The 16670-nt window shown below is 68.9% G+C and overlaps 1 protein-coding gene across 1 annotated transcript; it reads left to right on the top strand.

Moving 5' to 3' along the window:
• Positions 1-13553: 13553 nt before the first annotated feature.
• ART1 (ADP-ribosyltransferase 1) lies at positions 13554-15359 on the top strand. The gene is made up of 3 exons (XM_062587360.1): positions 13554-14367; positions 14880-14918; positions 15010-15359. Exons 1-3 carry the CDS (start codon positions 13554-13556, stop codon positions 15090-15092), a joined length of 936 nt encoding a protein of 311 aa, XP_062443344.1. The 3' UTR covers positions 15093-15359.
• The last annotated feature ends 1311 nt before the right edge of the window (positions 15360-16670 follow it).

Raw genomic sequence — 16670 nt, forward strand, 5'->3', positions numbered from 1 at the left:
GGAGTGCGGTCAGTGCACCGTGCGTGGGAGAGCGGTCAGTGCACGGTGCCTGGGAGAGCGGTCAGTGCCCCGTGCGTGGGAGAGCGGTCACTGCACCGTGCGTGGGAGAGCGGTCAGTGCTCCGTGCGTGGGAGAGCGGTCAGTGCCCCGTGCGTGGGAGAGCAGTCACTGCACTGTGCGTGGGAGAGCGGTCAGTGCCCCGTGCGTGGGAGAGCGGTCAGTGCCCCGTGCGTGGGAGAGCGGTCAGTGCATTGTGCGTGGGAGAGCGGTCAGTGCACCGTGCGTGGGAGAGCGGTCAGTGCACGGTGCGTGGGAGAGCGGTCAGTGCCCCGTGCGTGGGAGAGCGGTCAGTGCACCGTGCGTGGGAGAGCGGTCAGTGCACCACGCGTGGGAGAGCGGTCAGTGGCCCGTGCGTGGGAGAGCGGTCAGTGCCCCGTGCGTGGGCGAGCAGTCAGTGGCCCGTGCGTGGGAGAGCGGTCAGTGCACCGTGCGTGGGAGAGCGGTCAGTGCACGGTGCGTGGGAGAGCGGTCAGTGCCCCGTGCGTGGGAGAGCGGTCAGTGCACTGTGCGTGGGAGAGCGGTCAGTGCCCCGTGCGTGGGAGAGCGGTCAGTGCACCATGCGTGGGAGAGCGGTCAGTGCACCGTGCGTGGGAGAGCGGTCAGTGCCCCGTGCGTGGGAGAGCGGTCAGTGCACCGTGCGTGGGAGTGCGGTCAGTGCACTGTGCGTGGGAGAGTGGTCAGTGCACGGTGCATGGGAGAGCGGTCAGTGCACCGTGCGTGGGAGTGCGGTCAGTGCATTGTGCGTGGGAGAGCGGTCAGTGCACCGTGCGTGGGAGAGCGGTCAGTGCACGGTGCGTGGGAGAGCTGTCAGTGCCCCGTGCGTGGGAGAGCGGTCAGTGCCCCGTGCGTGGGAGAGCGGTCAGTGCACTGTGCGTGGGAGAGCGGTCAGTGCCCCGCGCGTGGGAGAGCGGTCAGTGCATTGTGCGTGGGAGAGCGGTCAGTGCACTGTGCGTGGGAGAGCGGTCAGTGCCCCGTGCGTGGGAGAGCGGTCAGTGCACCGTGCGTGGGAGAGCGGTCACTGCACCGTGCGTGGGAGAGCGGTCAGTGCCCCGTGCGTGGGAGAGCGGTCAGTGCACCGTGCGTGGGAGAGCGGTCAGTGCACTGTGCGTGGGAGAGCGGTCAGTGCCCCGTGCGTGGGAGAGCGGTCAGTGCACTGTGCGTGGGAGAGCGGTCAGTGCCCCGTGCGTGGGAGAGCGGTCAGTGCACCATGCGTGGGAGAGCGGTCAGTGCACCGTGCGTGGGAGAGCGGTCACTGCACCGTGCGTGGGAGAGCGGTCAGTGCCCCGTGCGTGGGAGAGCGGTCAGTGCACCGCGCGTGGGAGAGCGGTCAGTGCTCCGTGCGTGGGAGAGCGGTCAGTGCACCGTGCGTGGGAGAGCGGTCAGTGCACCGCGCGTGGGAGAGCGGTCAGTGCACCGTGCGTGGGAGAGCGGTCAGTGCACTGTGCGTGGGAGAGCGGTCAGTGCACTGTGCGTGGGAGAGCTGTCAGTGCACGGTGCGTGGGAGAGCGGTCAGTGCCCCGTGCGTGGGAGAGCGGTCAGTGCCCCGTGCGTGGGAGAGCGGTCAGTGCACCGTGCGTGGGAGAGCGGTCAGTGCACTGTGCGTGGGAGAGCGGTCAGTGCCCCGCGCGTGGGAGAGCGGTCAGTGCCCCGCGCGTGGGAGAGCGGTCAGTGCACCGTGCGTGGGAGAGCGGTCAGTGCCCCGTGCGTGGGAGAGCGGTCAGTGCCCCGTGCGTGGGAGAGCGGTCAGTGCACTGTGCGTGGGAGAGCGGTCAGTGCACTGCGCGTGGGAGAGCGGTCAGTGCACCGTGCGTGGGAGAGCGGTCAGTGCACTGTGCGTGGGAGAGCGGTCAGTGCCCCGTGCGTGGGAGAGCGGTCACTGCACGGTGTGTGGGAGAGCGGTCAGTGCACTGCGCGTGGGAGAGCGGTCAGTGCACCGTGCGTGGGAGAGCGGTCAGTGCACTGTGCGTGGGAGAGCGGTCAGTGCACTGCGCGTGGGAGAGCGGTCAGTGCCCCGTGCGTGGGAGAGCGGTCAGTGCCCCGCGCGTGGGAGAGCGGTCAGTGCACTGTGCGTGGGAGAGCGGTCAGTGCACGGTGCGTGGGAGAGCGGTCAGTGCACCGTGCGTGGGAGAGCGGTCAGTGCACTGCGCGTGGGAGAGCGGTCAGTGCACCGTGCGTGGGAGAGCGGTCACTGCACGGTGCGTGGGAGAGCGGTCAGTGCACTGTGCGTGGGAGAGCGGTCAGTGCACGGTGCGTGGGAGAGCGGTCAGTGCATTGTGCGTGGGAGAGCTGTCAGTGCACTGTGCGTGGGAGAGCGGTCACTGCACCGTGCGTGGGAGAGCGGTCAGTGCACGGTGCGTGGGAGAGCGGTCAGTGCCCCGTGCGTGGGAGAGCGGTCAGTGCACCGCGCGTGGGAGAGCGGTCAGTGCTCCGTGCGTGGGAGAGCGGTCACTGCACCGTGCGTGGGAGAGCGGTCAGTGCACGGTGCGTGGGAGAGCGGTCAGTGCCCCGTGCGTGGGAGAGCGGTCAGTGCACCGCGCGTGGGAGAGCGGTCAGTGCCCCGTGCGTGGGAGAGCGGTCACTGCACCGTGCGTTGGAGAGCGGTCAGTGCCCCGTGCGTGGGAGAGCGGTCAGTGCACCGTGCGTGGGAGAGCGGTCAGTGCCCCGTGCGTGGGAGAGCGGTCAGTGCACTGTGCGTGGGAGAGCGGTCAGTGCCCCGTGCGTGGGAGAGCGGTCACTGCACCGCGCGTGGGAGAGCGGTCAGTGCCCCGTGCGTGGGAGAGCGGTCAGTGCACCGTGCGTGGGAGAGCGGTCAGTGCCCCGTGCGTGGGAGAGTGGTCAGTGCCCCGTGCGTGGGAGAGCGGTCAGTGCCCCGTGCGTGGGAGAGTGGTCAGTGCCCCGTGCGTGGGAGAGCGGTCACTGCACCATGCGTGGGAGAGCGGTCAGTGCCCCGCGCGTGGGAGAGTGGTCAGTGCCCCGTGCCTGGGAGAGCGGTCAGTGCCCCGTGCGTGGGAGAGCGGTCAGTGCACTGTGCGTGGGAGAGCGGTCAGTGCCCAGTGCGTGGGAGAGCGGTCAGTGCACCGTGCGTGGGAGAGCGGTCAGTGCACCGCGCGTGGGAGAGCGGTCAGTGCCCCGTGCGTGGGAGAGCGGTCAGTGCCCCATGCGTGGGAGAGCGGTCACTGCACCGTGCGTGGGAGAGCGGTCCGTGCACCATGCGTGGGAGAGCGGTCAGTGCCCCGTGCGTGGGAGAGCGGTCAGTGCACTGTGCGTGGGAGAGCGGTCAGTGCCCCGTGCGTGGGAGAGCGGTCAGTGCACTGCGCGTGGGAGAGCGGTCAGTGCCCCGTGCGTGGGAGAGCGGTCAGTGCACCGTGCGTGGGAGAGCGGTCACTGCACCGTGCGTGGGAGAGCGGTCAGTGCCCCGTGCGTGGGAGAGCGGTCAGTGCACTGTGCGTGGGAGAGCGGTCACTGCACCGTGCGTGGGAGAGCGGTCAGTGCCCCGTGCGTGGGAGAGCGGTCAGTGCCCAGTGCGTGGGAGAGCGGTCACTGCACCGTGCGTGGGAGAGCGGTCAGTGCCCAGTGCGAGGGAGAGCGGTCACTGCACCGTGCGTGGGAGAGCGGTCAGTGCACCGTGCGTGGGAGTGCGGTCAGTGCACTGTGCGTGGGAGAGTGGTCAGTGCACGGTGCGTGGGAGAGCGGTCAGTGCACCGTGCGTGGGAGTGCGGTCAGTGCATTGTGCGTGGGAGAGCGGTCAGTGCACCGTGCGTGGGAGAGCGGTCAGTGCACGGTGCGTGGGAGAGCTGTCAGTGCCCCGTGCGTGGGAGAGCGGTCAGTGCCCCGTGCGTGGGAGAGCGGTCAGTGCACTGTGCGTGGGAGAGCGGTCAGTGCCCCGCGCGTGGGAGAGCGGTCAGTGCATTGTGCGTGGGAGAGCGGTCACTGCACCGTGCGTGGGAGAGCGGTCAGTGCACTGTGCGTGGGAGAGCGGTCAGTGCCCCGTGCGTGGGAGAGCGGTCAGTGCACCGTGCGTGGGAGAGCGGTCACTGCACCGTGCGTGGGAGAGCGGTCAGTGCCCAGTGCGAGGGAGAGCGGTCACTGCACCGTGCGTGGGAGAGCGGTCAGTGCACCGTGCGTGGGAGTGCGGTCAGTGCACTGTGCGTGGGAGAGTGGTCAGTGCACGGTGCGTGGGAGAGCGGTCAGTGCACCGTGCGTGGGAGTGCGGTCAGTGCATTGTGCGTGGGAGAGCGGTCAGTGCACCGTGCGTGGGAGAGCGGTCAGTGCACGGTGCGTGGGAGAGCTGTCAGTGCCCCGTGCGTGGGAGAGCGGTCAGTGCCCCGTGCGTGGGAGAGCGGTCAGTGCACTGTGCGTGGGAGAGCGGTCAGTGCCCCGCGCGTGGGAGAGCGGTCAGTGCATTGTGCGTGGGAGAGCGGTCACTGCACCGTGCGTGGGAGAGCGGTCAGTGCACTGTGCGTGGGAGAGCGGTCAGTGCCCCGTGCGTGGGAGAGCGGTCAGTGCACCGTGCGTGGGAGAGCGGTCACTGCACCGTGCGTGGGAGAGCGGTCAGTGCCCCGTGCGTGGGAGAGCGGTCAGTGCACCGTGCGTGGGAGAGCGGTCAGTGCACTGTGCGTGGGAGAGCGGTCAGTGCCCCGTGCGTGGGAGAGCGGTCAGTGCACTGTGCGTGGGAGAGCGGTCAGTGCCCCGTGCGTGGGAGAGCGGTCAGTGCACCATGCGTGGGAGAGCGGTCAGTGCACCGTGCGTGGGAGAGCGGTCACTGCACCGTGCGTGGGAGAGCGGTCAGTGCCCCGTGCGTGGGAGAGCGGTCAGTGCCCAGTGCGTGGGAGAGCGGTCACTGCACCGTGCGTGGGAGAGCGGTCAGTGCCCAGTGCGAGGGAGAGCGGTCAGTGCCCCGTGCGTGGGAGAGCGGTCAGTGCACCGTGCGTGGGAGTGCGGTCAGTGCACTGTGCGTGGGAGAGTGGTCAGTGCACGGTGCGTGGGAGAGCGGTCAGTGCACCGTGCGTGGGAGTGCGGTCAGTGCATTGTGCGTGGGAGAGCGGTCAGTGCACCGTGCGTGGGAGAGCGGTCAGTGCACGGTGCGTGGGAGAGCTGTCAGTGCCCCGTGCGTGGGAGAGCGGTCAGTGCCCCGTGCGTGGGAGAGCGGTCAGTGCACTGTGCGTGGGAGAGCGGTCAGTGCCCCGCGCGTGGGAGAGCGGTCAGTGCATTGTGCGTGGGAGAGCGGTCAGTGCACTGTGCGTGGGAGAGCGGTCAGTGCCCCGTGCGTGGGAGAGCGGTCAGTGCACCGTGCGTGGGAGAGCGGTCACTGCACCGTGCGTGGGAGAGCGGTCAGTGCCCCGTGCGTGGGAGAGCGGTCAGTGCACCGTGCGTGGGAGAGCGGTCAGTGCACTGTGCGTGGGAGAGCGGTCAGTGCCCCGTGCGTGGGAGAGCGGTCAGTGCACTGTGCGTGGGAGAGCGGTCAGTGCCCCGTGCGTGGGAGAGCGGTCAGTGCACCATGCGTGGGAGAGCGGTCACTGCACCGTGCGTGGGAGAGCGGTCAGTGCCCCGTGCGTGGGAGAGCGGTCAGTGCACCGCGCGTGGGAGAGCGGTCAGTGCTCCGTGCGTGGGAGAGCGGTCAGTGCACCGTGCGTGGGAGAGCGGTCAGTGCACCGCGCGTGGGAGAGCGGTCAGTGCACCGTGCGTGGGAGAGCGGTCAGTGCACTGTGCGTGGGAGAGCTGTCAGTGCACGGTGCGTGGGAGAGCGGTCAGTGCCCCGTGCGTGGGAGAGCGGTCAGTGCCCCGTGCGTGGGAGAGCGGTCAGTGCACCGTGCGTGGGAGAGCGGTCAGTGCACTGTGCGTGGGAGAGCGGTCAGTGCCCCGTGCGTGGGAGAGCGGTCAGTGCCCCGCGCGTGGGAGAGCGGTCAGTGCACCGTGCGTGGGAGAGCGGTCAGTGCCCCGTGCGTGGGAGAGCGGTCAGTGCCCCGTGCGTGGGAGAGCGGTCAGTGCACTGTGCGTGGGAGAGCGGTCAGTGCACTGCGCGTGGGAGAGCGGTCAGTGCACCGTGCGTGGGAGAGCGGTCAGTGCACTGTGCGTGGGAGAGCGGTCAGTGCCCCGTGCGTGGGAGAGCGGTCACTGCACGGTGTGTGGGAGAGCGGTCAGTGCACTGCGCGTGGGAGAGCGGTCAGTGCACCGTGCGTGGGAGAGCGGTCAGTGCACTGTGCGTGGGAGAGCGGTCAGTGCACTGCGCGTGGGAGAGCGGTCAGTGCCCCGTGCGTGGGAGAGCGGTCAGTGCCCCGCGCGTGGGAGAGCGGTCAGTGCACTGTGCGTGGGAGAGCGGTCAGTGCACGGTGCGTGGGAGAGCGGTCAGTGCACCGTGCGTGGGAGAGCGGTCAGTGCACTGCGCGTGGGAGAGCGGTCAGTGCACCGTGCGTGGGAGAGCGGTCACTGCACGGTGCGTGGGAGAGCGGTCAGTGCACTGTGCGTGGGAGAGCGGTCAGTGCACGGTGCGTGGGAGAGCGGTCAGTGCATTGTGCGTGGGAGAGCTGTCAGTGCACTGTGCGTGGGAGAGCGGTCACTGCACCGTGCGTGGGAGAGCGGTCAGTGCACGGTGCGTGGGAGAGCGGTCAGTGCCCCGTGCGTGGGAGAGCGGTCAGTGCACCGCGCGTGGGAGAGCGGTCACTGCACCGTGCGTGGGAGAGCGGTCAGTGCCCCGTGCGTGGGAGAGCGGTCAGTGCACTGTGCGTGGGAGAGCGGTCAGTGCACCGTGCGTGGGAGAGCGGTCAGTGCCCCGTGCGTGGGAGAGCGGTCAGTGCACTGTGCGTGGGAGAGCGGTCAGTGCCCCGTGCGTGGGAGAGCGGTCACTGCACCATGCGTGGGAGAGCGGTCAGTGCCCCGCGCGTGGGAGAGTGGTCAGTGCCCCGTGCCTGGGAGAGCGGTCAGTGCACCGCGCGTGGGAGAGCGGTCAGTGCCCCGTGCGTGGGAGAGCGGTCAGTGCCCCGTGCGTGGGAGAGCGGTCACTGCACCGTGCGTGGGAGAGCGGTCCGTGCACCATGCGTGGGAGAGCGGTCAGTGCCCCGTGCGTGGGAGAGCGGTCAGTGCACTGTGCGTGGGAGAGCGGTCAGTGCCCCGTGCGTGGGAGAGCGGTCAGTGCACTGCGCGTGGGAGAGCGGTCAGTGCCCCGTGCGTGGGAGAGCGGTCAGTGCACCGTGCGTGGGAGAGCGGTCACTGCACCGTGCGTGGGAGAGCGGTCAGTGCCCCGTGCGTGGGAGAGCGGTCAGTGCACTGTGCGTGGGAGAGCGGTCACTGCACCGTGCGTGGGAGAGCGGTCAGTGCCCCGTGCGTGGGAGAGCGGTCAGTGCCCAGTGCGTGGGAGAGCGGTCACTGCACCGTGCGTGGGAGAGCGGTCAGTGCCCAGTGCGAGGGAGAGCGGTCACTGCACCGTGCGTGGGAGAGCGGTCAGTGCCCCGTGCGTGGGAGAGCGGTCAGTGCACCATGCGTGGGAGAGCGGTCAGTGCACGGTGCGTGGGAGAGCGGTCAGTGCACTGTGCGTGGGAGAGCGGTCAGTGCACGGTGCGTGGGAGAGCGGTCAGTGCCCCGTGCGTGGGAGAGCGGTCAGTGCACCGTGCGTGGGAGAGCGGTCAGTGCCCCGTGCGTGGGAGAGCGGTCAGTGCATTGTGCGTGGGAGAGCTGTCAGTGCCCCGTGCGTGGGAGAGCGGTCAGTGCCCCGTGCGTGGGAGAGCGGTCAGTGCATTGTGCGTGGGAGAGCTGTCAGTGCCCCGTGCGTGGGAGAGCGGTCAGTGCCCCGTGCGTGGGAGAGCGGTCAGTGCACGGTGCGTGGGAGAGCGGTCAGTGCCCCGTGCGTGGGAGAGCGGTCAGTGCACCGCGCGTGGGAGAGCGGTCACTGCACCGTGCGTGGGAGAGCGGTCAGTGCCCCGTGCGTGGGAGAGCGGTCAGTGCCCCGTGCGTGGGAGAGCGGTCAGTGCACTGTGCGTGGGAGAGCGGTCAGTGCCCCGTGCGTGGGAGAGCGGTCAGTGCCCCGTGCGTGGGAGAGCGGTCACTGCACCGTGCGTGGGAGAGCGGTCAGTGCCCCGTGCGTGGGAGAGCGGTCAGTGCACCGTGCGTGGGAGAGCGGTCAGTGCACCATGCGTGGGAGTGCGGTCAGTGCACTGTGCGTGGGAGAGCGGTCAGTGCCCCGTGCGTGGGAGAGCGGTCAGTGCACGGTGCGTGGCAGAGCGGTCAGTGCCCCGTGCGTGGGAGAGCGGTCAGTGCACTGTGCGTGGGAGAGCGGTCAGTGCCCCGTGCGTGGGAGAGCGGTCAGTGCACCGTGCGTGGGAGAGCGGTCAGTGCATCGCGCGTGGGAGAGCGGTCAGTGCACTGTGCGTGGGAGAGCGGTCAGTGCACTGCGCGTGGGAGAGCGGTCAGTGCACTGTGCGTGGGAGAGCGGTCAGTGCCCCGTGCGTGGGAGAGCGGTCAGTGCACCGTGCGTGGGAGAGCGGTCAGTGCACTGTGCGTGGGAGAGCGGTCAGTGCCCCGTGCGTGGGAGAGCGGTCACTGCACCGTGCGTGGGAGAGCGGTCAGTGCACTGCGCGTGGGAGAGCGGTCAGTGCACTGTGCGTGGGAGAGCGGTCACTGCACCGTGCGTGGGAGAGCGGTCAGTGCACCGTGCGTGGGAGAGCGGTCAGTGCACCATGCGTGGGAGAGCGGTCAGTGCACTGCGCGTGGGAGAGTGGTCAGTGCCCCGTGCGTGGGAGAGCGGTCAGTGCACCGTGCGTGGGAGAGCGGTCAGTGCCCCGTGCGTGGGAGAGCGGTCAGTGCACCATGCGTGGGAGAGCGGTCAGTGCACTGCGCGTGGGAGAGTGGTCAGTGCCCCGTGCGTGGGAGAGCGGTCAGTGCACCGTGCGTGGGAGAGCGGTCACTGCACCGTGCGTGGGAGAGCGGTCAGTGCCCCGTGCGTGGGAGAGCGGTCAGTGCACTGTGCGTGGGAGAGCGGTCAGTGCCCCGTGCGTGGGAGAGCGGTCAGTGCCCAGTGCGTGGGAGAGCGGTCACTGCACCGTGCGTGGGAGAGCGGTCAGTGCACTGTGCGTGGGAGAGCTGTCAGTGCCCCGTGCGTGGGAGAGCGGTCAGTGCACCGTGCGTGGGAGAGCGGTCAGTGCCCAGTGCGTGGGAGAGCGGTCACTGCACCGTGCGTGGGAGAGCGGTCAGTGCACGGTGCGTGGGAGAGCGGTCAGTGCCCCGTGCGTGGGAGAGCGGTCAGTGCCCCGTGCGTGGGAGAGCGGTCAGTGCATTGTGCGTGGGAGAGCTGTCAGTGCCCCGTGCGTGGGAGAGCGGTCACTGCACCGTGCGTGGGAGAGCGGTCAGTGCCCCGTGCGTGGGAGAGCGGTCAGTGCCCCGTGCGTGGGAGAGCGGTCAGTGCACCGTGCGTGGGAGAGCGGTCAGTGCACCGTGCGTGGGAGAGCGGTCAGTGCCCCGTGCGTGGGAGAGCGGTCAGTGCACGGTGCGTGGGAGAGCGGTCAGTGCACCGTGCGTGGGAGAGCGGTCAGTGCCCCGTGCGTGGGAGAGCGGTCAGTGCACGGTGCGTGGGAGAGCGGTCAGTGCACCGTGCGTGGGAGAGCGGTCACTGCACCGTGCGTGGGAGAGCGGTCAGTGCACCGTGCGTGGGAGAGCGGTCAGTGCCCCGTGCGTGGGAGAGCGGTCAGTGCACGGTGCGTTGGAGAGCGGTCAGTGCACCGTGCGTGGGAGAGCGGTCAGTGCCCCGTGTGTGGGAGAGCGGTCACTGCACCGTGCGTGGGAGAGCGGTCAGTGCCCCGTGCGTGGGAGAGCGGTCAGTGCCCCGTGCGTGGGAGAGCGGTCAGTGCACGGTGCGTGGGAGAGCGGTCAGTGCCCCGTGCGTGGGAGAGCGGTCAGTGCACGGTGCGTGGGAGAGCGGTCAGTGCACCGTGCGTGGGAGAGCGGTCAGTGCCCCGTGCGTGGGAGAGCGGTCAGTGCACGGTGCGTGGGAGAGCGGTCAGTGCACTGTGCGTGGGAGAGCGGTCACTGCACCGCGCGTGGGAGAGCGGTCAGTGCACCGTGCGTGGGAGAGCGGTCAGTGCCCCGTGTGTGGGAGAGCGGTCACTGCACCGTGCGTGGGAGAGCGGTCACTGCACCGTGCGTGGGAGAGCGGTCAGTGCACGGTGTGTGGGAGAGCGGTCACTGCACCATGCGTGGGAGAGCGGTCAGTGCCCCGTGCGTGGGAGAGCGGTCAGTGCACCGCGCGTGGGAGAGCGGTCAGTGCACTGTGCGTGGGAGAGCGGTCAGTGCACGGTGCGTGGGAGAGCGGTCAGTGCACGGTGTGTGGGAGAGCGGTCACTGCACCATGCGTGGGAGAGCGGTCAGTGCCCCGTGCGTGGGAGAGCGGTCAGTGCCCCGTGCGTGGGAGAGCGGTCAGTGCACGGTGCGTGGGAGAGCGGTCAGTGCACTGTGCGTGGCAGAGCGGTCAGTGCCCCGTGCGTGGGAGAGCGGTCACTGCACCGTGCGTGGGAGAGCGGTCAGTGCCCCGCGCGTGGGAGAGCGGTCAGTGCCCCGTGCGTGGGAGAGCGGTCAGTGCACCGCGCGTGGGAGAGCGGTCAGTGCACCATGCATGGGAGAGCGGTCAGTGCCCCGTGCGTGGGAGAGCGGTCAGTGCCCCGTGCGTGGGAGAGCGGTCAGTGCACTGTGCGTGGGAGAGCAGTCAGTGCACCGTGCGTGGGAGAGCGGTCAGTGCACTGTGCGTGGGAGAGCAGTCAGTGCACCGTGCGTGGGAGAGCGGTCAGTGCACCATGCATGGGAGAGCGGTCAGTGCCCCGTGCGTGGGAGAGCGGTCAGTGCACTGTGCGTGGGAGAGCGGTCAGTGCCCCGTGCGTGGGAGAGCGGTCAGTGCACTGTGCGTGGGAGAGCAGTCAGTGCACCGTGCGTGGGAGAGCGGTCAGTGCACTGTGCGTGGGAGAGTGGTCAGTGCACTGTGCGTGGGAGAGCGGTCAGTGCCCCGTGCGTGGGAGAGCGGTCAGTGCCCCGCGCGTGGGAGAGCGGTCAGTGCCCCGTGCATGGGAGAGCGGTCAGTGCACTGTGCGTGGGAGAGCGGTCAGTGCACCGTGCGTGGGAGAGCGGTCAGTGCACTGTGCGTGGGAGAGCGGTCAGTGCACTGTGCGTGGGAGAGCGGTCAGTGCCCCGTGCGTGGGAGAGCGGTCAGTGCACCATGCGTGGGAGAGCGGTCAGTGCACCGTGCGTGGGAGAGCGGTCAGTGCACTGTGCGTGGGAGAGTGGTCAGTGCACTGTGCGTGGGAGAGCGGTCAGTGCACCGCGCGTGGGAGAGCGGTCAGTGCCCCGTGCGTGGGAGAGCGGTCAGTGCCCCGTGCATGGGAGAGCGGTCAGTGCCCCGTGCGTGGGAGAGCGGTCAGTGCCCCGTGCGTGGGAGAGCGGTCAGTGCCCCGTGCGTGGGAGAGCGGTCAGTGCCCCGTGCGTGGGAGAGCGGTCAGTGCCCCGTGCGTGGGAGAGCGGTCAGTGCACCGTGCGTGGGAGAGCGGTCAGTGCACTGTGCGTGGGAGAGCGGTCAGTGCACGGTGCGTGGGAGAGCGGTCAGTGCCCCGTGCGTGGGAGAGCGGTCAGTGCACCGTGCGTGGGAGAGCGGTCAGTGCACGGTGCGTGGGAGAGCGGTCAGTGCCCCGTGCGTGGGAGAGCAGTCAGTGCACCGTGCGTGGGAGAGCGGTCAGTGCACTGCGCGTGGGAGAGCGGTCAGTGCTCCGTGCGTGGGAGAGCGGTCAGTGCCCCGTGCGTGGGAGAGCGGTCAGTGCACCATGCGTGGGAGTGCGGTCAGTGCACGGTGCGTGGGAGAGCGGTCAGTGCACTGTGCGTGGGAGAGCGGTCAGTGCCCCGTGCGTGGGAGAGCGGTCACTGCACGGTGCGTGGGAGAGCGGTCAGTGCCCCATGCGTGGGAGTGCGGTCAGTGCACGGTGCGTGGGAGAGTGGTCAGTGCACGGTGCATGGGAGAGTGGTCACTGCTCCGTGCGTGGGAGAGCGGTCAGTGCCCCGTGCGTGGGAGAGCGGTCAGTGCACCGTGCGTGGGAGAGCGGTCAGTGTCCCGTGCGTGGGAGAGCGGTCAGTGCACCGCGCGTGGGAGAGCGGTCAGTGCCCCGTGTGTGGGAGAGCGGTCAGTGCACCATGCGTGGGAGAGCGGTCAGTGCACCGTGCGTGGGAGAGCGGTCAGTGCCCCGTGCGTGGGAGAGCGGTCAGTGCACCGTGCGTGGGAGAGCGGTCAGTGCCCCGTGCGTGGGAGAGCGGTCAGTGCCCCGTGCGTGGGAGAGCGGTCAGTGCACCGTGCGTGGGAGAGCGGTCAGTGCCCCGTGTGTGGGAGAGCGGTCAGTGCACCATGCGTGGGAGAGCGGTCAGTGCACCGTGTGTGGGAGAGCGGTCAGTGCACCGTGCGTGGGAGAGCGGTCAGTGCACCGTGCGTGGGAGAGCGGTCAGTGCCCCGTGCGTGGGAGAGCGGTCAGTGCACCGTGCGTGGGAGAGCGGTCAGTGCCCCGTGTGTGGGAGAGCGGTCAGTGCACCATGCGTGGGAGAGCGGTCAGTGCACCGTGTGTGGGAGAGCGGTCAGTGCACCGTGCGTGGGAGAGCGGTCACTGCACTGTGCGTGGGAGAGCGGTCAGTGCACCATGCGTGGGAGAGCGGTCAGTGCACCGTGCGTGGGAGAGCGGTCAGTGCACCGTGCGTGGGAGAGCGGTCAGTGCCCCGTGCGTGGGAGAGCGGTCAGTGCACCGTGCACGTGAGAGAGGTTTTTGTACCACGGATCCGTTGCACAACCGTCGGGCTCGCGCAGATTCGTGCTATTTCTAGCTCTGCTCCAGTTCCTGCTCTCTGCACCGCTTTCCAGCTTTGCTGTACTTGTGAGTCGTTCAGCGCCAGCAGTTCAGGGCTGCCCGGCGTCTGTCGTGTGTCACGCGTGTCGTGTGCGTAGAGCTGCTCAGCGCTGACTGGTTCTCACCCTGGACACGTGTTGATCACTGGGGCTGGGACCAAGGAGCCCGTGGTCCCAGCGGATCCCGGACAGCCCCCCCCAGCGCTGGCTCCAGCCTCCCCATCCCCGCGGGCTCTGCGCCGGGGCTGCCTCCCGCAGGGCCCCCCCGCTGCCAGCATGAGCTCGGACCGCTGCTGACACTGGTGTCACGCCGTGCCCGTGCTCAGCGGCGTGACGGACCCGAGGCGGCGGTGCCGGACGTGCAGAGCCGCCGCGTCCCCGCTCCGAGGCCGGGAGCGTTTGCACGAGGGCGAGGGCCGTTTCTCGGCGGGGGGATCGGGCGCGAGGCCGCAGGGCAGCGGGAGCTGTTCCCGGCGGTCGTGGGGGCCGGGGTATTAATAGCGTGGGAGGAACAGGCCCGGGCCGGGGGTGGGTCTGGGGCTGAGCAAAGCCTGCGCGAGGCTGCTATAAAAAGAAAGCGCAGGCGCTTCTCACATGTCCCGCCGGCCCGGCGCCGCGCCGGGAGCCGGGAGCCCCCCAGGCGATGGGGCGCCCGGTGCCGCTGCTGCTGCTGCTGCTGCTGCTGCCGCTGCTGCCACCGCCGCCGGGGCTCCCGGGGGCCGGCGCAGCCCCGCGCCGCCGGCACCTCTTCCCCGTGAAGGAGGTGCCGCTGGACATGGCCCCCGACGCCTTCGACGACGAGTACCGGGGCTGCGCCGGCGCCATGGAGGCCGAGCTGGCGGAGCTGAACCGCTCCGAGATGGCCGTCAACCCCGTGTACGCGGCGGCGTGGGCCAGCGCCGCGGGGCGGTGGGGCGAGCGGCGGCACGCGGCGCCCCGGCCGCGGGGCCTCACGCCGGAGCAGGAGACGGCCATCCTGGCGTACACCATGCAGAGCCCGCTGCACGGCGCCTTCAACGCGGCCGTGCGGGAGGCCGGCCGCTCCGGCCGCCACTACCTCGACCGCTTCCACTTCAAGACCCTGCACTTCCTCCTGAGCAGGGGGGTGCAGGCGCTGCGCGGCGCCCAGCCCCGGCGCTGCCGCAGGGTCTACCGCGGCGTCAGCGGCGTCCGCTTCGCCGCCACGCCGCGCCGCGCCGTCCGCTTCGGCCACTTCGCCTCCTCGTCGCTGAAGAACGCCAGCGCCTGGCGCTTCGGCCACGACACCTTCTTCTCCGTGGAGACCTGCTACGGCGTCGCCATCAGGAACTTCTCCTTCTTCCCCGACGAGGACGAGGTCCTCATCCCGCCCTCCGAGAGATTCGAGGTCGCCAGCGTGGCCCGCGCCGGCAGCCAGGTGCTCATCGAGCTCCGCTCCAAGGGCTTGCACAGCTCCTACAACTGCGAGTTCGTGCAAGGTGAGGTGTCTGCGGGGCCTGGCTGGTGCGGTGCAGCGCGGTGCAGCACTGCACAGCGTGGCACAACACAGTGCATTGCAGCGCATCTCAGTGCAGTGCAGTGAAGCACAGTGCAGCGGGGTGCAATGTGGTGCAGCATGGTACATCGCAGTGCAGCGCGGTACAGCGCAGCACAGCATGATGCAGCATGGTGTAGCATGATGCAGAACAGTGCAGTGTGGTGCATCATGATGCAGCACGATGCAGTGCAATGCAGTGCAGTGCAGCATGATGCAGAGCAGCACAGCATGGTGCAGCACGAGGTAGTGCAGTGCAGCACGGCGCAGCGTGGTGCAGCATTTTGCAGCACGGTGCAGCATGATGCAGTGCAACGCAGTGCAGTGCAGCGTGCTGCAGCGCAGTACAGCATGGTGCAGCGCGGTGCAGCTTCCCTGCCATGTGCAGCTGCACGAGGGCAGAGCACAGGGCCCGTTGCACCACAGCTCCATGCACATTGCTGCTTTCCTTGGCAGAGAAAAGATGCAAGACGCGGCCGTGCGTGTTCAGCGCAGGTAAGGGAGCGGCTGCTGGCCCGACTTCCCTGGGAATTCCCCCTCGGTGCCCTCCCGGCAGTCACTAACCCCCCTGCTCTGGTGTCCCCAGGCAGGAGCAGCCCGGGGGCCCCCCCCAGCCTCTGGGGGCTGCTCCTGGCAGCCGGTGCCCTGATGGCAGCAGGAGGCCCCTGATGCTTCCCGCAAACCCCTGTGTGCTACTCCGGGAAGCTCTCGGAAATGCCAAAAACGTGTCCAGAGAAACCTGGCGGGGCCTGGCCTCGTGCCGGCACCTCCGACCCTGTGGCTCCAGCAGCGGCGCTTGGAGGCAAGGCCGGCTCTGGCCCCCAGCCCCTTGGAGAAGCTCGGGGGGGGGGGCCCGGGGCCCGGCGGGAGGCTGTGCCCGCTGCTTTCGCTGCATGCATTTCCCTGGCAAATACAGTAGGGTAATAAAAATATTGCTCAGGGACGGGGAGGCATCCGGAGGGTTTCCTGCGGCTCCCAGCAGAGCGGGGCAGGGAGGAGCCAGCTGTCTGCCAGCCCGGCCTGGCGCTGCAGCCAGCCTGCACCACCTGCCCAGGCTCCTGTGCCCAGGGCAGCAGAAATGCCCGAAAGTCACTGGCCGAGCACTCTTGTGTCCGGCACCCTCTGCCCTGGCAGGCAGTGAGAACCGCATCTGTCCCGTAGCCATACAGCAGCCCTGAGTGCCCTGCAGGCACCTGGAGTGAGCAGAGACCAGGGGGATGAGCAGGGACCAGGGGTGAGCAGAGACCAGGGGGATGAACAGGGACTGGAGGATGAGCAAGGACTGGGGGATGAGCAGGGACTGGGCAATGAGCAGGGACTGGGGGGATGAGCAGGGACCAGGGGGATGAACAGGGACTGGGGGATGAGCAGGGACTGGGGGATGAGCAGGGACTGGGGGGATGAGCAGGGACCAGGGGTGAGCAGAGACCAGGGGGGTGAACAGGGACTGGAGGGATGAGCAGGGACTGGGGGATGAGCAGGGACTGGAGGGATGAGCAGGGACTGGGGAGATGAGCAGGGACTGGGGGGATGAGCAGGGACTGGGGGATGAGCAGGGACTGGGGGGATGAGCAGGGACCGGGGGGATGAGCAGGGACTGGGGAGATGAGCAGGGACAAGGGATGAGCAAGGACTGGGGGATGAGCAGGGACTGGAGGGATGAGCAGGGACCGGGGGGATGAGCAGGGACTGGGGAGATGAGCAGGGACAAGGGATGAGCAGAGACCAGGGGGATGAACAGGGACTGGAGGGATGAGCAGGGACTGGGGAGATGAGCAGGGACAAGGGATGAGCAAGGACTGGGGGGTGAACAGGGACTGGAGGATGAGCAGGGACTGGGGGATGAGCAGGGACTGGGGGATGAGCAGGGACTGGGGTGATGAGCAGGGACCAGGGGTGAGCAGAGACCAGGGGGATGAACAGGGACTGGAGGGATGAGCAGGGACTGGGGGATGAGCAGGGACTGGAGGAATGAGCAGGGACTGGGGGATGAGCAGGGACTGGAGGGATGAGCATGGACTGGGGGATGAGCAGGGACTGGAGGGATGAACAGGGACTGGGGGATGAGCAGGGACTGGGGGATGAGCAGGGACTGGGGGGATGAGCAGGGACCAGGGGTGAGCAGAGACCAGGGGGATGAACAGGGACTGGAGGGATGAGCAGGGACTGGGGGATGAGCAGGGACTGGAGGGATGAGCAGGGACTGGGGGATGAACAGGGACTGGAGGGATGAGCAGGGACCGGGGG

The sequence above is a fragment of the Rhea pennata genome, chromosome 1 (genome assembly GCF_028389875.1).
Source record: "Rhea pennata isolate bPtePen1 chromosome 1, bPtePen1.pri, whole genome shotgun sequence".
NCBI classification, from domain to species: Eukaryota; Metazoa; Chordata; class Aves; order Rheiformes; family Rheidae; genus Rhea; species Rhea pennata.